General features: G+C 37.8%; 1 protein-coding gene across 6 annotated transcripts in view; it reads left to right on the top strand.

The window, feature by feature from the left end:
* TSPAN18 (tetraspanin 18) overlaps positions 1–24,953 on the top strand; it is a 167,782-nt gene that overhangs the window by 121,881 nt on the left and 20,948 nt on the right. For 4 of the 6 annotated variants that reach the window (XM_088145748.1, XM_088145744.1, XM_088145746.1 and 1 more), the window contains 5 exons: positions 8,921–8,998; positions 10,593–10,680; positions 15,322–15,414; positions 17,396–17,590; positions 23,800–23,874. In XM_088145748.1, the coding sequence (XP_088001874.1) occupies positions 10,600–10,680; positions 15,322–15,414; positions 17,396–17,590; positions 23,800–23,874 (444 nt within the window). In that variant the 5' untranslated portion in view covers positions 8,921–8,998; positions 10,593–10,599. Of the gene's footprint in view, positions 1–8,920; positions 8,999–10,592; positions 10,681–15,247; positions 15,415–17,395; positions 17,591–23,799; positions 23,875–24,953 lie in introns of all 6 variants that reach the window. The other 2 variants (XM_088145749.1, XM_088145750.1) reach the window with 2 other exon arrangements.

Genomic DNA, 24,953 nt, shown 5'->3' with positions numbered 1-24,953 from the left:
TTGGCAGGCTCCAAATCTTGCAAACACTATTTTGTGCTTTGCTCCACAGTGGTGAAAAGCATCTTCTGATGCTAATTATACTTTGTGAAGCAAAGGCCATGAGCTATTTGATCTATGGCACACATGTTTTGTAAATATTGCAATGTGGCCCCTTCTGAAGCTGATCAGTCAATATTCTTAAGGACTCTGCTTCATGTGTACTTGTACTGCTACATGGATACGTGTGTATCCAACCCCTTACTAGGAATGGAATCTAGCCTGATATCAATGGAGGCTTGAGTGCAGCTTTGCTCCCTAAAATACTATTCCAAGAATTGTCTAACATCCTCACAGATAACTGGGTGAACTTACACATAAAATCTTGTGGCTTTCCTACACAGCATCTAAGTTCAGTTGGCCTCAAGAGCTGATACTATGGGTTTTCAATAGAAGAGAATATATGTAGCTCAGGGTTGAACTGTGGAGTCTTTAGTGCTGTCTGAACTTGGCTGTTTGCTTGCAGATGTTTCATTACCCAACTAGGTAACATCATCAGCCAAGCTCAGACAGCACCCAAGACTCTACTGTGTGCTTTCCATATAGACCTAAAAATAATCAAATCGAGCTTCAAATCAGATAGTTCAGGTTGATTTGGAAGATCTTTTTCACCAGTGTCCTATATCCATAGCTCAGTACAGAGAGACCCTTCACTGCAGTCAGACATGTTATGGTGCCCTCATCATCAATAGAAGGGAGACTTAATGGTATCCCTTTGCAAGGATGCCTCCGCCCCCTCTGCTGGGGGAAGGGAAATTAAGTTCATGTTCTCCCCCACTGCTCTTTTTATTCAATCTGTTGCAAGGACTTTATTATGCTTCTTTGAACTAACAGCCATGGGAATTTAGAAGGAGACTACTTTTACCTGGTAAGTCAATGGCAGCCTCTAGAAAAGTCACAAAAGTTTGCTGAATTGCCATTGCAGTTTGACACAGGATTGTGTAGTTTTAATATATAGAGCAACATGGTCATTATTCCTTACAATTGCAATTTTATTAAGATTTGGATTTTAAATAAAACATCTGTCAACTCCAAACTGCCCATACAACTACTGCTTTTTGTTTTGTTTTGTTTTTTAAGAAAATAATGGGGGAAAAAGGCTTGAAATGGTAGCATACGCTCCTGCTCCTGTAGTTGCGATGGTACATTGTGGCTGGTGGCATGTCCTTTTGCTCTAAATACACACAGTAAAATTACTGTAACCTTTTCAAACTGTCTGCAACAATTACAGCCAGCATGCATTTGATGGCATTATTGACCCAGTAGAAAATGTGCTCTTTTTGTTCAGGAATGCCCACAGAGCAAAACAGTGGCATAGCAATGCCTCAGTAACTAAAGGGAGAGCCTCAGAATGTTTCTCCTTACCTATGCCAAATAAATAAATAGGGAATTATGGGGGAAATGAGTATGCCATTATTAAAATGTGCACAGCAATCATGTTAAAATGGAAGGCTTATGTGAGCGAATATCTAAAACAATTTCTCTTGAAAAAAGATTTGATTGCTCTTTGGAGTTCTATTTGCATACTGAATTAATCACAAGGAGATTAGAAATTCTCATTCTTCACTTCAAAACTGTTCAACGTAAATTTTATAGAATTCAGGATTCTATACTAATAAATGCAATCAGACTCAAGAGCTGAGGTTTTAAGCTAAGTAAGAGATGTTTTGTGCTGTGTGGGGGCTGATTGTACTTACACAATTCGCTTTGGAAACTAATTGAATTTATGTGCAGCCAAGTAGTCTTGCCACGATAGTGACTTCTTAATGTAAGCAGTATAAAATTCACGCTCAATGGGGTATTTTATACCCGAGCTTCAGTTAACAAGAGTTACTTATTTATTTAAAGTATTTGTAAGCCACCTTGGAGGGCAAATGACTTAAAAATGAAAAATACACTTTTAAATCTAGCATTAAAGATGCTAGATTTATATGCTAGCATTTAAAGAGAGCCAGTTTGGTGTAGTGGTTAAGGCACCAGGCTAGAAACCAGGAGACCATGAGTTCCAGTCCTGACTTAGGCATGAAGCCAGCTGGGTAACCTTGGCCAGTCACTCTCTCTCAGCCCTAGCAAGCAGGCAATGGCAGACCACTTCCAAAATCTTGCCAAGAAAACGACAGTGACTAGTCCCTGCAGTCACCAGGAGTCAAAAACTGAAATGAAGGCACCCCCCCCCCAAATTAAAGATATAAAGAGAGTTTATAGTGATAGAATGAACCAAAGTCCCCAAAAGCAACAATGCCAATCAGTATAAACTAATATAAAACAAGCAGATTTCTCTAATTTAGTGGATATGTCTGGAAATTTTAGAACAAATTGTGGGCCCTAGGGCTACTGAAGAGGTGTGGAGCTTGTTCATTCACAAACTGGGTATTTACTGGTTTAATGGATTGCCTCAGATATTTGCAACATAGTATGTGAGAAGTGCCCATTATTTTCAATGTTGCCCCTTTAATTCCCCTTTCTCCTTGCCTGTGGTTCTTAACACATCCTCTCCCATTGCATGCTCATGATCCTAACAGCCTGGTAATCAGTTAGCTGGTCGGCTTTCAGTAGCATGACCATGATGAAGAGGTTGAATGAGAAGAATCATTTACCAACACCTTGTTCATTATGGTTGTGGGAATCAAGGAGATTAAAGGCTCTCTTTTTCCTCCACCAACATTCTGTAAGCTTGTTCTTTTCTCTCTGCTAATTGCAGGCAAACAGTGATGTACCCTACATTAGGACTGAGCTTTCCTTGCTGCTATTGCAGAGAAACAGCAGTCTGAATCAGCATTTCAGGGGAGAGATTTGAATCCTGCCTGCTCTCCTTTCTTCCAGTGAATATTTCTGCATCAGGGTTAGTTAGAGCAGATAAGGTTAAAAGCCTCTTCCAGCAGAAAACCTGTTCTTGTTCATGTTTCTGAGTCAATGCTCTGTTTGCCAGCTTTGCTCACTTGGGCAGTTCTCAAAGGGTTTTATGGGGACCAATGCAACCACCAGTCTCCCTCCCCAGTTTCCTACCTATTTAAAGGAGGTCAAATCCACTCTTTCTCTCACTTCTCTGACTTTGTTCAGAACAACATGTAGAACAAATGTAACAGTAAGCCATGCTACAATTTAAGTGGAAATGATTGTCATCAGTGAAATAGTGCCCCCTAATTTAACCCAGTAATGTTTCTCCTCCTCAAAACTTAAGATCTGTTCACATAACATTCTTAACTTAATGACTGAATTAACCCATGTTCTGGTTTCACACAATGCAACATGGAAGAATGATAAACTGACCAAATATACTTGGTGCCCACAACTTACTGAGCCACAAATAAACTAACCAAGTTTAGCATTCTGTATAAGCGTGGTTCCATGTAGCAGCCTTAACCTGCTTGTCTCCCAGGCTGAAACAGGCTGAAAATAAAGTTGGCTTAAGACATTTTTCAGATTATAATAATTCTTCAACTTTGCAGTGATGCTAGCCAGAAATTTTGCCCAGATAGTAGTTGCCACAGCCCCAATTGGTGGATTCCTCTGTTTCCTACCAATGCTGGGAAAACAATCAGCAGTTGCTTTCTTTTCTATGAAGACTTGTGGTTTCCATCAACAGGCTTCCTGTTGTTCTTGATACCTTCCTGTCTGGCATGTCTACCAGTTGACTGGTGGAGAAAAAAGAGAGAAGACCATAACTGTACAGTTTTTTGCATCACTTGGCCCTGAAGGAAAAAATCTGGCAGAACTTTTTAGTTTCATATCATTAAAAAAGAGAGAGACAAGAAAAGGTCCACTTTTCACTGTTCCATCAGTGAACTTGTTAAAAACAAGACAAAGCAACAGAGTCTAAATGTTCTATGGTCCGCCACTGAACTTGTTTTTTAAAAAAAGGTAAAGCATTTCACTGGTCTACTGTAGGAAAAGTTTCTTTACCTTGGCAGCCCAGGATAAAATGGCTGCTGAGGGTAGCAGCCAATGATTGGAGGAGGTGGGGCTCTCCCACTGAGCACAAGTAGCTATTTGGAGTGGAGGCATTTGCCTACAAGAAATAAAGGGCAGCTGACAAACCCCCAGAGCACTGTGGGGGTAGACATCAGAAAACACTTCTGACATGGAACAACAGGTGGAGGTTGCCTTCAAGGTGGGCTGGAGTGGGTTGCATTCTGGTCAAGAAACACTTAGTAGGTTATCTACATGCTGGGTGCTAAGAAGAAAATGTGGACGAGCCCTTAACTTTATTATATGATTAAATGTATTGTGTGAAGCTATGACAAATGTCATTTTGAAGAGATATGCAGAAGGGATATTTTTTTCCCCCAAAAGTCCTTGTCAGCCTGGCTGGGTTGCTTTTCATTCCTGAAGTTCAGTGAAGAGCTGGATGTTTCACAGGTTTGCATCTTTTGGGTTGTTGTAACAGCTATGAAGAGAGTTGGGAATAAACATGGATTGGAAGTAAATATTTTGGATGTGAAAAATTATAACCTCAGTTGGTTATAATCACCTCAGTCCAGTTCTTGATTTCTTTCCATCAAAACTTGTCCTGCATCCACCAATACATTTCTCCCAATAATCAGTTATGGTGGTCTTGATCAGCTAGAAAGGAAATGTCTAGATTTGCTGATGAATAAGATAAACAGTGGTTTCAAGCTGGATTAGAAACATGGAGCCAAAAGGGGATGTCATTCAAACTTTGATATTAACAATTTATTATGTTGTCTAGTCATTGCTGTGAAAGTAAATAAAAAATGAAGATAGGCTTTTGATTGCCCCAGCAATGTTAGGTAAGGCTATAAATTGCTGAGGAACAAAATCTTTAGTGAGATCATACTTCACAGTCTATGTTAATTCAAATTAACTTGGCAGTTTCATAACTGCCAAGACCAAGCATAATTTGGGAACTCCTTTATTTATTTGTTTATTTAATCCTTATAAATGACCTCACCTCAGTTGGTTATAATCCAAAGAACTAATAATTTTGACAAAAATATCAACATTTTAATAGGAAAATCAAGAAAGGCTAAACAATTTTGAGAACCTTCAAAAGGCATTCAATGAATAGATTTCAGTAAGAAAATTACATCTGTTTTCAATCCAGTTATTTGCATCATTGGTGGGACTTTGATTTAATGTAGGATTCAAGGAGAATCTAAATACATAAGAGCAGGTCAAATGATGTTTACGAAGAGAGAGGATGCTATGAGATTAATTGTTCCAGAAAGCTGGCCCTCAGCTTAGTCATGTCTGTCATATCTTGCATTTCTATTTACAAATGTAAGCTGACCAAGTTGTAATTTAGCACAGTTGTTTGCTACTAGTAGTTTTAGAATTCTTTTTAATTGCTAACTCCCAGTTCTGTATTGTTTTTAAAGTCAGTTGGGGGAAAGCTTATCCTCATCTTCAGCCACCAAGGAAGGTAGGGCCAAAGTGTGCCCACCATTTCAATAGGCGGTTTGAAGCAGCCACGTCAGGCAGTATATGCAGCTGCTTGGCTGATGGTTCTTTTTTATTGAATGCAAAGATACAGGTTTGGCCTGCTGCCTTCGAATGTGGTGGAAGACACCATCCCATTGTCAGCCCCGTGGCAAGATTCAGTTAGCTGTACGGTGAGTTCTGTAGAATGGGGGGAAATGCCCTCTTGCTTTCTACCTCAGCAATGTACTGTCCTGATCTCACCCAGCGTCATCAAATGTTCTCTGTAATCTTTTCTACCGATATACCACCTCCTGCTTCTGGGTGACTTCTCAAAGTTTCTTCTCTCTCAGAAGCGCAGTAAATATTTCAAAATACGGTGAATTGAAAGAAAACAAACCTTTTTTCTCTCAAGCTTCTGAGGACTAGTAGCAGTATAATTATATGCACTTGCATGCAGTTGCACAGCAGGGGCAGGAATGCTCTCAGACTTTTTATTTCTCTAATGATAGGTTTACGTAAAGATGTTACATCTTTGCAGAAAAATGTAAACTTTAAAGTGGCAGCGACTTCTGTACTTGTGGTGCAAGACATTTGGGGTAAGTGAAAGCAGATTAATAGTACAATTTTAGAAACAAACCATGTTGGGTTTTCTGGTTGGAATACATCGGATTGCGGCCTAAATCAATTAAATGCAACATCATGGCTGGGATTCTGTAAAAGAAAGACAAGGGAAGTGCATCAGACAGCCTAAAAAAATGGGAGAAGGTATAGGAGGAGCCAAAAATGAGTACACAAATCACATATGCACGTATTTCCTTAAGAAGCCCTTTTGCATTAAATGGAGCCAACTAGTGAAAATCACTTTTCACTAGTTCTCCCTCCTCCCAACATACCATTTTATTTACAGGAGTGGCTTCAGTGCTGTTGCTGTTAGTATGGACCTCTGAATCTCACATCATATCCTAATTAAGAACATGCTGGCTGAGGAATTCTGGGAGTGGAAGTGGAGTCCACACAGCTTACAGTTGTCAAGGTTGAGAAACACTGCTCCAGAAAGTTGATTTGTTGGCTTCCATGTTAAAATTAGTGCTTCATTAAATAAATTAGTGCTTCATTAAATAAATAATCCAAAATCCATAGTAGCAATATGTTCAATATGACAAGCTAAGGATCATTATCTCTGTGGGTGCTTTTATGTGTATTTTAAGTAGTAATGTTTGCTCTGGCTATGTCATAATCTTTTGGTATGTCTCATCCTGGCTGTTGTGTTTGCCATTTTTCCTACACTAGAAGGGGTTTTCATCTTTGATACTACTATATGGTGTTTTTTTAAAAATCTGATTATGCAGCGGTGTAATAGCCCAGCTATTTATTTCTCTCCATCAGTAGAGTTTGTTTCCAGCTTTACATGCACAGATTTACTACCTCAATAAGCTGCATCCTCACTCCTTTTGGCTGTTTAAAAATAATTTTAAAATAGAGCTTACTTAAAAGCAAAATAAGTTAAGAATAGCCCAGCTGGATAAGGACCAGGACCATCTTAGTCCAGCATTTCTCTTCTTACTGTGGCCAGCCAAAGACCTTTGTGATGTTCACAAATAGGAGATGCAGATATGTCCCTCTCCAACTGTTGTCGTCCTGGAGCTGGTATTTAGGAGCAGGCTTCTCCCAACTAGAGGGAACAACTTCTCCTTGACTATTTTCTCCTTGCCAATTTATGATTTTATATACTTCAGTTCTCCCTCAATTACTTTTTTTATCAAGCTAAGAGGTCCCAAACATCCTAGCCTCTTCCCATATGAAGGTGCTTGAAGCCCCTGGTCATTGTAGTTGTTTTCTTCTGCACTTTTTCAATCTTTACTATACCTTCTTCAAATGTAGTCATCAGAATTATATACAATATTTCCAGATGTGGACATACCCTACATTTGCATAAGAGCATCACAATGTTTCCTAAGATGCCCTACCATAGAACTTGCCTTTTTCATAGCTGCATCACCATCTTCACTGTGCTGTCCACTAAAACCCTGACATCGTTTTTTTTTGTTTGTTAATTAGAGACATTTCAGATCCCAACAGTCATATGTGAAGATACAATGTTTGCCACAATGTGGATCACTTTGTACTTACTTAAATTGAACCATATTTGCTATTTGGTTGACCATTCACTCTGTTTAAAAAGATCCTTCTAAAGTTCTTCACAATCAGTTTTGGTTTTTTGCCACTTTGAATAGTTTGAAGTCATCCACAAACTTGGGAACTCAGCGCTTGCCCCTAAGTCAGGATGATTTATGAACAAGTTAAAAGCGCCATTCCAAACCCTGTTTCTTGGGGGATTTCATTATTTACGTCCTGCCATTGAGAAAATTGCCCATGTTCTTCAAGTAAGTTTAGAACCATAAACTCAGTAACATTTTCAGTCACTTATGGGAAACAGAATTTTAAGATTATATGTTCAAACAACTTGAACATAAATACTTGGAGCCGTAATGAGGTAGGATTACAAATTGCCCTAATAGATTGCTTATTGTATTGTCGAAGGCTTTCACGGCCGGCATACGATGGCTGGTGTGGGTCTTCCGGGCTGTGTGGCCGTGGTCTTGAAGTCTTGTTTCCTAACGTTTCGCCAGCACCTGTGACCGGCATCTTCAGAGTGCAGGAGCACAGACAGGAGCAGTTCTCTCTGTGCCCAGGGTGAAGTGACCCTTCTGTGGGTATTTATAATAAGATTGCTTATTGACAATTTTTTAAATATATCATTACTGGATCCTAGCAACCCAGGAAATAGAAAGGTAAATTAGATAAGATAAATGTAAAAATGTAAATAACAAGGCATACATGGTTATGTACGACGTGGTACAATCATTTCTGGCTGATTGTGACATTTTATATTGTTTGCTATTTATGCTGAATATGTTGAATATCTGATGCTTCACGTGCTACAGTGCATTAGTATCATCAATTTAAATGAACACATTTTCAAGGACTTTTGTAGTTTGCATAACAGAGATTTTCTGAAAGTGTGTACCATTATTAGTTTCTCTCACAGCTATTGTTGTTGAAGGAAGTAACTTACTACAAATCCATAGAGAAGGAATTGAATTGAAAAATAGTAACTCACCCAAAGCTGCTCAAAGGTTCTGTAGTTGGTTAGAATTGATGTCGAAAGCTGATACTTTATTTACTGCCCAAAAAAGAATTACAATTTGAATTGATGAATTGACTTAACATTTAATATTTGTTGTTAATTTATGATGAAGTTTTAGTTTGAGATATATGGTTTGTAGGCTTGTGAACCAATTCAAAGGTTGATGATCCAGATTATGAGGAATTGGATGCTTTGATGGGTGCTAAGAGCTTTTCATTAGTGCTAATGTACACCGAATTAAGCATGCAATTAGACTGAATACATTCATCAGGGTGGTGTATTTCAGTAAAGGGCTTATCTAATGAGATTGTGTTTTATTGACTTGCATATTAATTGAACATTTTCTTTTTGTAGGATAAGCTTGGCCAATAAGAGATACATGGGACATATATACTATTAGAGGTTATCAAAGGCATTCCAAGAACTGCATAGGTGAGTTTTTAAAATTATTGCTCTCTGCATTTTAAAGGAAAACATGTCTTCATTATTTTCTCTTCAGAAAAATTTAAATAGGCAAATATTGACAAAATCCACGATCTTTTGGAAGCATTATGTTCAAGGCTATGTATACATGCAATAGGTTTAGGAAGCATAGAATCTATAACATTTGAAAGGTGCCATTTATGGCATCACGTCAAGCCCACTGCTCAGTGCAGGAATTCAAATTAAAGCAAACCCTGCAGATGGCTGTTCAGTCTCTTAAAAACATCTGTTGAAATGGATCTTCTGCATGATATCCTCCCGATATTTGAGAAGTGCTATCCTATCCTCCTCTGTCTTCTATTCTCAATAATAAACATATCCTCAGTGGCTCCTTGTAAATTTCCAGGGTCCTGGTCATCCTCTGCCATTTTTACCTATTCCAGTTTCTCAGAATCTTTGTTTTAAATATGGCTTCTAGACTCAATATTTGTGATGCTGCCTAACCAATCATTACTTCTCATAATTTGGAGACTATTCTTCTATAGATGCAGCTTAAAACTGCAGCTTTTAGCAACTTTTTTAGCAGCTGCTAACAGCACACTGTCAGCTCATATTAGTTTTTAATGAACTACAAGTCCAAGAACCTCTTCTCACATGCTGTTCTCTAAGTCAGGTGTTCCACAACCTATACTTTGCATTTGATTCTTCCTCTCTAAGTAAAGAACATTTCATTTGTCTCTATTCCACTTCATTATGTTCAGTCCACTTTTCTAACTTTTCAAATTTGTTCTGGATTTGGTTTGTGTTTTCTGATGTATTAACTATCTCATCCATTCTTTATATCTCTTCATTCAAACATTAATGAAAATGTTAAAAAGTACCAGGCTCATTGGCAAAGCCTGTAGCACCCTATTTGTTACATCACTCCAGTTTTATGAGGAACTACTGAAGAACATTCTTTATGTATGACGTTCAAGCCAGGAATGTCATAGGATACTTTACTAAATGCTTTGCTGAGTTCAAGATATATTATGTTCACAGTCTTTATGAGATAATAAGGAAGTTATTGATCAAAAAATATAAAACTAATCTGGCAAGACTTATTTTTATAAATCCATGCTAACTTCTGGTAATCACCGCATTCTTTTTAAAGTGTTTATAGATCAATTAATGTTTGTTTGGCTGTAGAACCTTTTCAGTTATGGATATCAGACAAATTGCTCTGTGGTCCTGACAAGAATGAAGATAGTGAGGGAGGAATTATCAGTTTCCAAACTGAACAGACCTGTTATGTCAGTATCTGTCAGGTGCCTTCCAAAGCTATAACAAGTATCTTTTCACTCAGAAAGGTGGAGGAAAAATGCTAGAATTTAAATCCTGGAACACAGACCTATATATAGGCTTTGATTGCTGTGTACTGCAGCAGACAAATCTTTGTGTATATGCTTAATTCTGGTTTTCAATAAAGAGACTATATTGCTGAGTTATGTCTTTAGAGAATATGATAGATAGCCAAGAAAGCAAACAAATGAATCATAGAACAAATCAACCCAAAGTTCTCACTTGAAACACAAATGACGAGGCTCAAATCATCATATTTTAGATGCATTATGCAAAGACCCAGCTCAACTGAGAAGTCCATAATGCCGGGAAACATGGAAAGAAAGAAGAAGAGAATGACCAGCAGCAAGGTGGATAAACTCGATTACACTGGTGGTGGGTGTGCCATTGGATGACCTGAAAGGATAGATATTGGGGAGAGATCATCCTGAAGAAGGCCTATCTATATGATAGCTAAGAGTTGACACCAACTTGAAGGCACATGATCAATCAATCAATATGGCAAAAAATACATATACCCACAAACGTAACCAATGAGATATTGTTATAAACTTTATAGGAAGAGTTTATAATCTAACATATTAAAGAGGACAGAGTTCAGCAAATTAAGGTCCTTTAAAGGAGCAGGTTCATCTATTTTCAGCCAAATATTTTAGGATAGGTAATATACTCCCATGATTAAAATTCTCAGGATGAACATAAAATGAAACTTTCTGTGATTCAGATACTGTGTCCAGCAACTGTGAAATTACCATTTGTTTCCACAGACATGTGGCAAACACTTTCAAAAGCTACTGCTTTTCGGAGGCCCTTCTACTATGAACAACCAAAATTCTCATTGCCTTATTATGGCATACAATTTCACAAACCATGGTTATCTGGTTCATCTTACTCTGTAATATTATATTAGTCTCGAAAGTGCCACAAGACTATTTCCTGTCTCTTTTTTTGCTGCTAATATGGCTACATTTTTAAGCACAGAATTTCTTAATGCCAGGCAGGGAAAATCTGCATTTCTTACCGATTCTCATTCAGTTTGAGAATTTCCTTCAGAATTTCTTTTGGGGGGGGGGGGAAGACTGTCAGAGAAGCTATCATGAATTAAGGCTGATGTTCCTGTGATTATTTCATTATGGGGTAGTGAAGGGGGCATATTTTAGTCCCATCCTTCATTTTACAATCTTCCAAATTTCCACAGTGTCCCAAGAGAGGTAACTTCTCCTGTGGCACTTTTTCAGATTGGGAAATGTGGGCATCCAGGGAGGCTTCTGAGTGATGGAAAAAGGTATAACAGAAAACAAAACCAACTCTTGGCTGCCCCCAGCAATAAAATGCAGCCAGGAGAATGTGGAAGAGGAAATGTTTGGAAAACGTGAGAATAAGATATGAAGCAGAAGAAAAATGTACACATTTTGGCACATCATTAGTATTTCTATCCAGGCTTTAGGTCTGGCCGTTTTAGACAAACACAGTAAATTGGTAAACACTTGTATATTAATAAACAAGTGAGAATATGTGCTCCAGGTGGCTTCGATTGGAACCTAGGAAACGTGCTTTCTCTGTTGTTGCAGTGTCTCCCACCCAAAAATCAATATGGCTTCCATCCCGATGTTCAAAAAGGGATTAAAAACATGGGCACGGGGAGGGTGGTACTCAGCCCCTATAAGATTTTATATGATTAAATACCTGCATTCTTCCAGGCACAAATGATCTTTATTTTGTTGTTTGCTTGTTTTTAATGTTGTAAGCTGCTCAGAAGCTTGTGGAGTGGAGTGGCCTCTAAACCTATTGAACAAATGACTAATAATAAAAGCCTCCAAATCAAAAATATTTTTAATGAAGAAAAAAATGCAGCTAGCCCAGTTTCAAAGCTGGCATTTCACCACATTTATGACAGAAAATATTATCCAGTTAATGAAGAAAACATTGAAGTTGTAACTTTAAAAATAGTTACACTTTTTTTACTCATTATTCTTAAAAAATGCTTCCTGCTCCTTGAGATCTAACTCAAGGCTCCATCCGTTCCATTGAGAATCGCAAACTACCCTTTTAAGACCTGCGAGTGTAGAAGAATTCAGCAACATCTGTCTCTATCTATGTTTTCTTCCTTTAAAAAAGATCACACATATGAAGAAGAAATCTCTCAGGCACCCTTTGACTTTCATAAAAAAACCCTTTTGAATATTTACCATGACATTTTTTTATTTCATTTCCACTTGGGGAAGATTTCCATAAGGCACCTCTGAATACAATATGAAAATCCTCGGAGGCAGTGAAGAGATATCAGCTCTGTTCCTGTGCTTTGTGCAGAGAATACCCAAACATTGTAAAATCAGCTTGCATTTGGGATCCCTGCCGCTTTCTTCTCAGCTTCTGGACATCCAGGATGACCTGCTCACTGTCTTTTTCATACATGCAGGCAGTGTGATCGGTGGAACTGGGTCATGTACCTGCCTCTGGCTATCACCATCATGCCTTTTCCTTCAGAGGGAGCATTTCTGGTTGCTTAGGGACTCATGAAAAGCTTCACTAAAGCAGATCAGTTTCCATGGTCACACAGGGAAGAACTGTGGTGTTAGCATATAGCAATTCCAAATTCTTTGGAGTAGGAAAAACAGTCATAATGCAGGAGAAGGATTGATTACCTAGCATCTACAAACCCATAGATAATATCTGTGTTTATTGCTTAATAGAGCCAAATGTCTTTTTTAAACAGAATTTTGGCATTAGAAGGAAGCCACTGTTCAGTGCAGTGAGCACTTTTTACCAAACACACAGTATTGTGTGTTATGGGTTATGGGTTATTGTATTTAACATGTGTTGGTTGACATCCCATCTTTCTAATGCATCCTGCCATAATCATGTTTTTTGCTCTTTGTTGCTTTCAATGAAAAGGAATAGCACAATGGAGATGTATGTGTATATGTCTGTACTTTACACAATCTCATAACTAAGCAACTAGTACTAAAGCAGGAATACTGAAGCTCTGTATGACTTTCATACATAACTAAGTTTAGTTCATTCATAACTAAACTTAATTTCTGGCCAGTGACCATAATAAAGTTTTGATTTGGTTTAATAACTATGCTTAAAATACTTTTGAAGTTAGACATGAAGTCTACAGCTTCAAGATTGATTAGGTTGGTTGGTTTTCTCAGAATGCAGGTAGTCCTTGACTTATGACTACAAAAGGGACTGAAAAATTCATCATTAAGTGGTACAGACATTAAGCAAGGCATCAGATGACCACACTTGATTTTATGACTTTTTTGCGCCAGTTGTTAAATGAATCACCGTGGTTGTTAAGTGAATCATGTGGTCATTAAATGAGTCACATGGTTGTTATATGACTCAGACAGTTCCCCATTGATTTTGCTTGTTGTAAGCTGGCTGGGAAGGTCACAAGTGGCAATCATGTGACCCAAGGGCATCGTAAATCATTGTAAATATATGCCAGTTGCCAAGCGCCTGAATTTTGATCACATGACCATGGGGGCGCTGCAGCGGTCATAAGTGCAAGGACTGGTCATAAATCACATTTTTCAGCACTGTCATAACTTTGAACAGTAGCTAAACTAATGGTTGTAAGTTGAGGACTACCTGTAACTGCAAATTGACCTTGCTTCACCTGGGCTATATAAAGAAGCCATATAAAGAAGAGCTTCTCCAGCCATAAATTCATAAATAGATATGATCTCCTTTATTAGCTTCAGTGGGTGTTGTACCAGGCCAGCCTTTTTGGAGCTAGGAAGCTAAACAAGGCCAGGAACCCAGACCCACACCAGCCATCGTATGCCGGCCGTGAAAGCCTTCGACAATAAAGGCCAGGAACATTAGCCTTTCAGTGCGCACCAGAACTCTCTCTAGGCAAGACTGGAAAGGTGTAAAAACACTCCAGAAATAAGGAAGAGGAAACCACTTCTGTGTTGTTGCCAGGGAAATCATATGGATATGTCCATGAAGTCACCAGGAGTTGAATCTAATTCCAAAGAGGACTTTTACTCTTCACTAAAGAAAGCATCTTGGTTTGAGGTTTTATTTCCTGAGGAAAAAGGATGCAGGATCTTTAAGCATGGTCCCCGTACCTTTGTATGGTGATCAAACAGGATAATTATGATAGGTATATAGAGAGCCAGTTTGTTGTAGTGGTTAAGGCACCAACTAGAAATCGGGAGACTCTGAATTCTAGTCATGCCTTAGGCATGAAGCCAGCTGGATGACTTTGGGCCAGTCACTCTCTCTCAGTCCTAGGAAGCAGGCAATGGCAAGCCACTTCCAAAAGTCTTGCCAAGAAAACTGCAGGGACTAGTCCAGGCAGTCACCAGGAGTCAACATTGACTCAAAGGGGGGATATAGTTGGTAAAATATCCTCAAAGTCCCTCTTGCATCAAGAGTGCAGGCATCCATTCTTCTTTTGCCTTATGTCCAAACTACCTCTTTGATCTTAAGGGGTTTAGAAGAAATGAAATAATTCTGGAAACCTGCCTTTGAGAGATGGTCATTGCATCTGTTTTTTAAATCTATGCCTAATGTTGGACCATTGATTGTAGCTACAACACTTGAGGAGTGAGGAGAATTTATAAAGGGTACTGGCAATGCATTAGATTCACCTGCTTGGACAAAGCCTATCTTATTTGAACACTTCCAGGTTCTTTTATTATATATACACTAGGGTGCTCGAGAACTTTAGAGTGAGGTCACAGTGCTAATTCACAATAGGATGAAACTTTGGTTGTTAAGTTTTGAACAAGATGGTAAATTGTTTTAGCATTTTCTCTTTAACTTTTCATTCTAATCCTGATGCACCAGGGAGAGTACAGGTTGGGAACAGTAGATGTTCATTATTACCTATTAACTTGGTTTATTCTACCTCATTCAAATGTGAAATTCACTCTTTCTGTATAATGAACTCCACAGGGCCTTAAGAAGAAGTGGATGGGAATTGCATACATGAAATGAAAGAGTTCTAAAGAGCTGTCAGTGTTTTTCAGAATCATTTGGACTGTGTAGCCTGTACAAACATGGAAGGGGATTGTTTAAGCTGCATGAAATATCTGATGTTCGTCTTCAATTTCTTCATATTTGTAAGTTTTTCTTGATTTGCCATTTTTTTCATGTTCCTAATGAATTGGTTATACTTTGGTAGAGGTACTACAGTGCAGAAGACCCCTTACATTTCATAGGTTGCCACCTCTGAAACCAGCAATTTGCTTTTTATCAGAAGTAGCCAGAACATTTTACAGCACTTGGGAGTCTGATATTACTGATGAGGCAAAAGGTGCCCTTGAATGGGTTATTCATAAGGCCCACGGATATAGCTCTGAGTTACTGCAATTCTAGAACTGATGTAAGATGTATTCAATCACTTGGGTACCTTGGCAACTTATAATTTTATTAAGGCATGGAATACCGTTAAATAATTTCTTAGTGTCTTTTCTCCCAACTTCCATAATGGAGCTTCAAAAAAACCATTAAAACCTGGTATTTTAAGAGAGTTCTGGGAGTGAGACTGATATGAGTGGGAAGCCTGCATACATGGATTGCGTTCTGATGTTTGAGTATTCCTTGCTTGCTGAAACATATTCATACCATTGGTTGTAGCTGTTAATTGCTATACCATTTTTTCTTTTGCTTTATAAACTTCTTACTGAAAGAGGGAAATGTAAGCCACTCTGATGGGACTTGGGTGGCATATAAGCCCAGGTAGGTAGGTAGGTAGGTAGACAGAGAACCAGTTTGGTGCAGTGGATCAGGCTAGAAACCAGGAGACCGTGAGTTCTAGTCCTGTCTTAGGCACAAAGCCAGCTGGGTGGCCTTGGGCCGGTCACTCTATCTCAGCCCTAGGGAGGAGGCAATGGCAAACCACTTCCAAAAAATCTTACCAGGAAAACTCCAGGGACTTGTCCAGGCAATCACCAGGAGCTGAAGGCATGAAGGAAGGGAGATAATGCTTTTATGAAATATGGATATAAGAAATCAGCAAGCTATGTATACCATGCTAAACTGTTCCAGGCATTACTAGGCTAAATAGTGATATTAGTATGTTCATTGACATATTGTCCAGGAACAACAAAACACCATCACTTGTCACCAGAATCCATGCCATGAAATACATTAGCTCTGGAGTTCACCTTTCTCTGATGTTACCTTTGTTCCTGAAAAAGCCATCTGAAAATAATATATATATATATAGGCTGTATATGTAGATCATTGAGTGTAGCTGAAGTATTCAGGAAAAGTGTTCCTGCTGTAATCTGCTGAAATTCAACATGGGCTGGATTCATACATCATGCTAAGCCATAATGTAGTTTCTTTGATTCTGTTAGCTGCTTAGTGAATCCAGCAATGATCGCTGGTAAACATGACTTAACCCATCCATTTTGTGGTTTATTCAGCAAACCATAATTAAACAAAATGATAGCTTATTGCAATGTTTGAACCTGGTCACAGAATAAGGAATATCTATACAGTTAAGAGACCTCTAGAAGCCCTACCAAAGTTGTTTTTTTACTCTCCAAATGAAAAGTTTGCAAAGATGAGGAATGAGCATTTTAAGATTATAATATTGTCATCTATTCCCTTGGATTAATGCTTTTCTTGAATGTTTGCATGTATTCCTTTCCTATGAAATGATGGTCTAATGTTACAAGAAACTATGAAATGAGATTTTGTAGTAAATAAGCGTAATGAATAACTGGAATTATTAAAAAGAGGGCTGTTTTCCATTATAAATAATTACAATATTAATCAATATTGAGAATGAAACGTATTCTGGAAAATTTTGGAAAATGCCTTTTCTGATAAGGCTATTGGATCAGGACTGCCAAAAATTGATGGCTGTTAGATGTTAGCAAAGGAATACAGAAGAAATCTGCTATCTTGTGATCATCCAGGTTTTAGCAGCTTTTGGTATCTCTGTTCTCTGAACATAATATGTTTGCACCTTAAGGAGCTAGCTGGCACTGCAACAGTTACAGAATTAAAACTTTTAACTTGAATTGTGCTCTCTATAGGAATCTAGCCAAAAAAAATATTTTTAATCTAAATCTTCCATTTTTATGACAGCTGGGTGGTACCTGTCTCCTGGGAGTTGGAATATGGGTCCTAGTTGATCCCACGGGATTTCGAGAGATAGTCGCTACTAATCCTTTGCTCTTTACTGGAGCATATATCATGGTGGCTATGGGAGCTATGCTCTTCTTGCTGGGATTCCTTGGTTGCTGTGGAGCAATCCGTGAGAACAAATGCCTTCTTCTTTTTGTAAGTACAACTGAGTATATTTCTTTTCCTAGAATATAGGAAGTGCCCAGTATAAGTACGAGTTCCATTCCCAAGGTCTGTCCTTAAGTTGAATTTGTATGTAAGCTGGAACAGTATTATTGTATAATACTGTATAAGTAGTATTGTCTATTTAACTCAACACATTTTGTATTTAACTTGAATCATTGTGCATTTACTTGAATTTTGCTACAAAAGGCTCCGTTCTTAATTATGGGTCATCCTTAAACTGGGTGTTCTTAACCCAGGCGTTCTTAACTACCTGTACCTACTTGTATTATTAGAACAGAAGTCCAAGTAATAGTACTATAAATCACTATATTATTTTGTTACTCCTATTACACCATTTAACTTCAAGGCCTTTTCACCCCGACCCTCCTGAATATAAGAGGAAAAGTATATGTTGCTATGTGGAATGCTTCTGCAACTTGTTCAAATAAATCAGGATTGTTAAATCACAATTTAAACAAATGTCTTCTCCTTGAGCCCAGATTCAATTAAGACTATGGTTTATTTAAAATTATTTTAATATTATGCATTACATTTTAAATCCTTCCAATAATTGAAGTTCTCTGGATAATTTGTAGAGTTACTTAAAAATGTTTAAAATAGGAAAAAGAACAATTACACTGTGGAAAACAATTAAATGCATTTATAAATATGAAGTATATCTTTTCACTCTCCATATAAATGGAAGGGAAAGGAATGGAAGCTTTCAAGTCATTGGGTTGTTGGATCATTCACAAAACATATTTTTCTGTAACACCTGAACAAGTACTTTCACAAAAGCCCAGCACACAAGGTCTTGTCTATACCCTTGTTATATGCTCATTTTCACCATTGATTCACATATCTTAATTTGTAACCTGACATTGGTATTACTTTTCCTGGGATAAAACTTGTGTTTTATCATCAGCCCAGTAGCCAAAGAATAAAGAGATGCTTTGTCAACTTAGAGTTTTGAGGAAGAAAAACTCTCAAGAGGTCATAATTATGCCCCAAAGTGCCAGTGCTGCTTAACTCACGCAAGGTCTCTGTGGATTCATCCTTTATTGAGGAGATAGATGCATTCATATGTCAACCAACTTGATCAAGAAGATCTGGGTTTCACTATCATGTTTAATAAGCAGGGCCTTGATATGTTCCAAGGAATCTTGTGGCAGAAGAAAAAAAGTCATATTGAGCTACATCTACTCCAACATGAGAGTGTTTCGTTCTTTTTTAAATTATTATTATTTTGCTTTACTCACTTCCTGCAGAGATAAATCATTTGGAGCTGTGCATTAGGTAGTATCACCTACAGGCTCAATGTCATCCACAAAGATTCTGCCACCACTCATCTACTTCTGTATTTTATTTTCTTATGGCTTAGGTTGGAAGTGGTCCAGGTTTTCTGATTCTCTGAGGCTGTGCCTCCCATTACCAGTTACTTAATGAGAAAGAGGCAATTATCTCCCCTCCCCCCCCCCGCCACCACCACCACCACCTCAGCTCTTATTGTGCACAGAAAGACAAAGGAAGACAAAGCAGAATGAAGATATGTCTCATAAAAGAGCCCTGTGACTATTCCCACTCTTTTGTTTCTGAGTAGGCTGAGTAGACAGAGAGGTACATACACACCCCAAGAAAGAGAAAGTGGTTGTATGTGTGGGAGAGGGATGCAGGATCTTCTGTTGCTTCCTAAAGAGGAAAACAAGGAGGAGGAGAAACAAGTCCCTGACTATCCGCAACCTATACAGGTGACAAAGACAGATCAGATTAGCCTCTGGAGCTTTGGAAGCAGCTCTCACCATTTGGGAGGTGGATGAAGGAAATCTTATGACTGGTCTTGCTGACAATGCTACATGAAGAAAGCAGAAAGGGTGCCAAGGAAGATCGTGAGAGGGCTTCAGCTCTTCTCACTTTAGAACATATTGCTACTAAAATGTATAAACTTTTGCTAACATATCAGACAGAGGAAGAACAAGTGAAAGAATGTATGATAAAATGGGCTAAAAATTTTGGCTGTAATATACAAATGGATCAATGGGGAAATATGTGGTTGAAAGGACTGAAATTTACATTATGCTCTAGCCTTAAAGAAAATTTTTATAAAATGATGTATCATTGGTATTTGTCACCAGAGAAATTGTTGAGAATGTATAAAGGCATTTTGAATCTTTGCTGGAAATGTGAACAACATGAAGGGACATTTTATCATATTTGGTGGATGTGTAAAAAGCCCCCCCCCCAAAATAAATTGGATACAAATACAGGCATTAATTCAGAAGATTTTTAAAGGTTAAAGTACAACTGAAAGCAGAGATTTTCTTTTGGGATTAATGGGCAGGCAACTAGAAAAAAGCCATGGAACTTTGTTTTTATATATGGCAACTGCAACAAGACTATTACATGCTCAGAAATGGAAAGGTTCGGCACTACCCACAATGGAGGATTGTTGGTGAAGATGATGGTGCTTGCAGAGTTGGCTAAATTAATCCCCCTAATTAAAGAAAAGACAATAGCTGCATTTACGGCTGACTGGCAACCCTTTAGAGACTCTTTGCATGAAACAGAAAAAAAAAATGCACTTATTACATTGGTTTTGACGATTAGGGGGGAAAAAAAGGATAATAGAAAAATGTGAGCTTTTTTTGTAATCATAGAAGAAGAGATAATTTTGTAATTATATTTGGTGCAGAGAAAATCGGAAGCGTCTTCTATTTCTTTCTATTCTTTTTTACTGCACTTTTGCTTTTGCTTTTTTCTTCCTGTCTTTTTTTCTTCGTTCTCTCTATTTTGTATTAGTTGGTGTTAGTTTTTATCTTCTTTTTAAAACTTTTAATAAACAAAATATTTTTTAAAAAGTCTCCTCACTTTAGCTTTGTTTGAGGGAATGTACTGCATTTCCTGTCCAGTTCAGTGGGTGTCAAATTTTGATTTAGCTGGTGGGCCAAGGTAGAGCCATGACATATCAGGCAGGCCTCCTGAAGTTGACTGCATAGGTTAGGCATGTGAAGATTGCCGCTCAGTTTATTTTGTTAACTTGTCTCTTAGCGTCTCAGTTTGCTTCTGTGTTTGTATTTTGTGGACATAACAAACACAGATATATCCACACTGGCAATTTGGCATAGGCAAAATACCATGATATTTTATTAAAGTTCTACATGAGCTGCATGCCCTCCACCCAAAAGGTTGGGTATTCCTGTAAAAACTGAACTTTTCATTCATTTGGTTATTTGTGCCTAATTTCATCTTAAATATGCAGGATGGGGAAGGTGTTATATAACAGGGCTTGTCTAGAAATAAGGGCAAGCAAAATAGCATTTTCTTCCAGGAAAAAAATGCTCTTGTAACAAAGAACTGATGCTGGGAAATGATTAAGTATATGGGCCATGAAAAAAAAAAAGGACTTGGCAAGAGTTTTGATGGAGTGGTTGTTATCTCTGTCTTAATTAGGGGAAAGGTGTTATTTTCATGGACTAATTAAAATCCAAGTCCTCCTACAAAGTTTTCAAATATAGATGAATTAGAGGCTTCCCAGGAGAGATTTCTCAGTGATACATAATAAATGCCTGAAGCTTTCAAGTCAAGTATAAATTCAAGGAAAGTGTACAGCACAGCTGAGAGATAAGAGAAACATGCACCCCAAGGGAAGTTCTTAAATTTCTTTCTGTGTAGAGATTATTTCCCATGTTAGGTTTTTGTAAAAAATGTTGCAGCTGAATGAAATATATCCTGCCCTTCATAGCACCTAAAGCTTGTCTAGCAGTTTTAAAAATAAAACTGCAAGGTAGCCCATGGAATAACCTAAGGGTATTTTAAACTCCCTGATAATGCAATGCATTCCATTGTGTCTATGAACTCTGCAAATCTATGAAACAATTTCATTGGTAAGAAGATACCAATCCTAGTGTGCTCTTGATAAAAAATCCAATTTATTCCATCTGCAACAGTGAGAAAGAAATAAAAAAGCCAAGTAATGCTGTTTGCTCCACCTCATATTTAAGGCAGTTCTATTCAGATTTACAAGTGCAAACATGCATCTAAAAAAATAACTTACTTAAATGACTAGACAAAAAAAATCTGTGCCAGAAAATATGTATATCAAAAGTGGGATGATAGGGCATCCCCAGTTAACCACAAAAATGTGGGAACGATTTGGTGAACATTCAATAGATCCAAAGTTGACAGGTCCACTGACCACAAAACTCAGCTTAGATTCCAGTCAGCAATTTGATTAAATACATACATACATACGTACATACGTACATACACACACACACGCACATATACATACTCAGCCGGAAGATTTCAAAGGCTGCTTAATTCATCTGAGGCTGAGTCCAAATATTCAGATTCCTAATTTGTTGTAGTGTTTTTAATTTTTGAACAAAGTTAAAGGCAAGTTATACAAGGATCTTTAAAAGTTTGTTGCTGATTTTTGTTTATAAGGAAAGTGTTTGTAATCTTTTTTTCCAACCTCCCATAGGGATGAAGCCTGCCATGTATTTCAGACAAATACCCGTCCTCAGGACCTGAAGTTTTCATCAAAATGATAAAAGGACCGTTGTGCCATTGCACCTCAAGTTTCACTCTTTTTGGATGTTTGGTTATTCATTCATTTAATTTACACAGCTTCCCATCTCACATATGTGACTTTGGGCAGCTCACAGACTTAAAAACAGAAAACAGTTTAACAGTAAATAATTACAAGTAAACAGCCAAAATGAAAACCATTAAAAACCTATTAAAACAGTTAAAACTTAATTTGCAGGAGAGTACAATCCATAAATTGACTAACAATACAGCCAGCTAACCATTTCCATACCACCACTGGATCTCCAACCATAATGACATAGCCATGTCTTGAAACTCTTCTGAAAGGCCAGCAAGGTTGGGGCCAGTCTAACTTGTGGGGTTGGGGGTGGGAATGATATTCCAAAGGGCAGGTGCTGTGGCAGAAAAGCCTCTCCTCCTGGGTCCCACCAGATGGCATTCCTTAGTACACAGGACCTATAACATGCTCTCCTGCCAGCCCTGATGGGACAGGTAGATGTAACCAGGGAGAGGTGGTCCCTCATGCCATGTAGAGCTTTATAGGTCATTATCAGCACTTTGAACCTTACTTCATCATCAAACACTACAAAAGACACTGAACTTACTTCATAGTGCTGCTTTTTTCATATGACCCCATTCCTTTGACACCTCTGATTTCTATAATCCCCCTCTCTCAATTGTCATGCAGAAATTACACAACAGTACAACCTAAAGTGTTGCTTGTAGGTCCTTAGCTAAGCTATTTTGCAGACTTGTAAAGCAGGAGATGTTCCCTTCCATTCCTTGTACAAAATAGGCTGGCCTGGCATTGATTTTGACTTTACTTCTAGCAGTGGCAGGTGAGCTTATGAGTGGCACACAGTAACTTGTATTTTAATATCTTTTTTGTACTGTTTCTTTTTTCGCATGCCCTTGGAAAGGGAATACATTTTCTGACAGACTTTGGGCCAAAGAAAAACCTCATTACTAGCACTTGGGATTCCTCCTTCTCTTCCTCCTTTTTTTTTTTTTTGCTTCAGTGCCTGGTCTTCTTTTTTTATGCCTGTCTTTTTCCAGGTTTCTCTTTGAGCCTGAAAAAATGATGTTGCTGCTGTAATGAATCAAACCATTAAAGCAGCACATCTTTAATGTGATTCTTAAAACAGTGGAGATGCTTGCCCTGTGAAAGTTGGGTTGGCTGCAGAATTCTGGGTGTTATAGTCCCAACAATCTGAAAGGCACTAGATACTTACAAAAGGCTGGCATATACTTATCAAATAATTGCATGTGATGCAGAGAAGGCGAGAAGTCTGTCAGGTGGCCCAGAAGTATTGTTGGCTGTGATCTTCATAAATCCAAATGATCAATCATAGTGGCAGTGGAATAATCAGTTGTGAATAGTAAAGTAAACATGATGGGTGAGAAGTAGCATATATCCCAGATGATAACAACTTTAATAGTTCATCAAACAATCCCCTAATTCTGGGGATTTGGCATGTTTCTAGTAGTTTTCTTAAGCTAAGGATTTGGTAAATTTGTTCTGCTGTAGCTGTCAATTTCTAAACATGCCTTAGTCAGTTTGACCTATTCTTACTATTATTTTATGAAATGTTGAGGCAGATGTTCACTCTAGATAAACAATAATGTGCCTTTCTTTGTTTTTCCTCTTTCAGTTCTTCATGTTTATTTTGCTAATCTTCCTGGCAGAACTCTCAGCTGCAATCTTGGCATTTATCTTTAGAGAAAATGTGAGTATGACGATGATGGGATGTTCTTTAGGAATATGCAGTTCAGTTAGACTTCTAGTTTATAAATCTGATGAGCAGCCATTTGTTTAAGATACTAAATCATTCCCACTTAGTCTAAGCAATTTGAAGCCACCTATTGAAAGTAAACAAACACAGCTTGTGTCACACATAGATGCTTTATGGGTAGAAGACAGAGCCTGCTTTTCAGGAAAAGTTCATCTTTAAAACTGAATTAGTTTTATTTTCAGAGTTTAGGGATTAAAGTAGTGGTTTGAGAGTTTAAGGGTACAATTCTATGATCTCTAGGAGAGCATTCGAAGGGCCATATGATAAGTTAGATTTTCCCAAGTGAAGGCAGAGAGATCCAACCTTGGAAGTGGACGTTAGGGTCCTTAGATGACCTCTTTGTAGATCTGGAGACCTGTTGAGATTGTTGCTTCTCTATCAGAGCTCTGATGTTGGTGGAGTCTAAATTTCCAGATACATTCCTGACATAAGAAGAAATGTACAGCATATCAACCCTGAAGCTAGCGTACATAGTTTCATTGAGAGATAACTTACCAAAGAAAGAAAAGAGAAAGTAATATATCTGCATGAGATGTTGGTAATAATGAAAATGATAGACAGATGTTTAAAAATACAAATGAATGAATAAAATGCTGTCCTTCCCTCCATTCTGCCTGTCATTGCAAATCTAGCAGAGCTTTATATTTGATGATTCCTCTATTTGGGCTTATTTAATCACTGTTTATTTGCTCTGAGAAATGATTTGATACAGAAAAAAGAATTAAAAGTTTATCCCATCCCCCTGAGTTTCTTTGTAAGTGTGACAAATCAATTTAATCTGCTTATTTTGCTCTGTAATGTTTGTCTGTTCAGTAGCATCCATACTGAAAACATTATATAATTACAGTGGCATCTGATGGCAAATGTTGTTGGACAAAAATATTTCAAGTTTTTGTTACTGGATTTTCTTTGTCCTGTTCAAAAAGAGAGAGAAAAATGTTGAAATTGTTGATTTTTTTTCTTTATAATCATTGTTCGGACATAGTATCTGTACTTCTGAAATACAAGGAAGC

The sequence above is a fragment of the Python bivittatus genome, unplaced genomic scaffold (assembly GCF_059951505.1).
Source record: "Python bivittatus isolate LINGU-HERP-01145 unplaced genomic scaffold, Pbiv_v1 ctg000480_np1212, whole genome shotgun sequence".
NCBI lineage: Eukaryota > Metazoa > Chordata > Lepidosauria > Squamata > Pythonidae > Python > Python bivittatus.
This window is presented reverse-complemented; position numbering and strand designations above follow the sequence as displayed.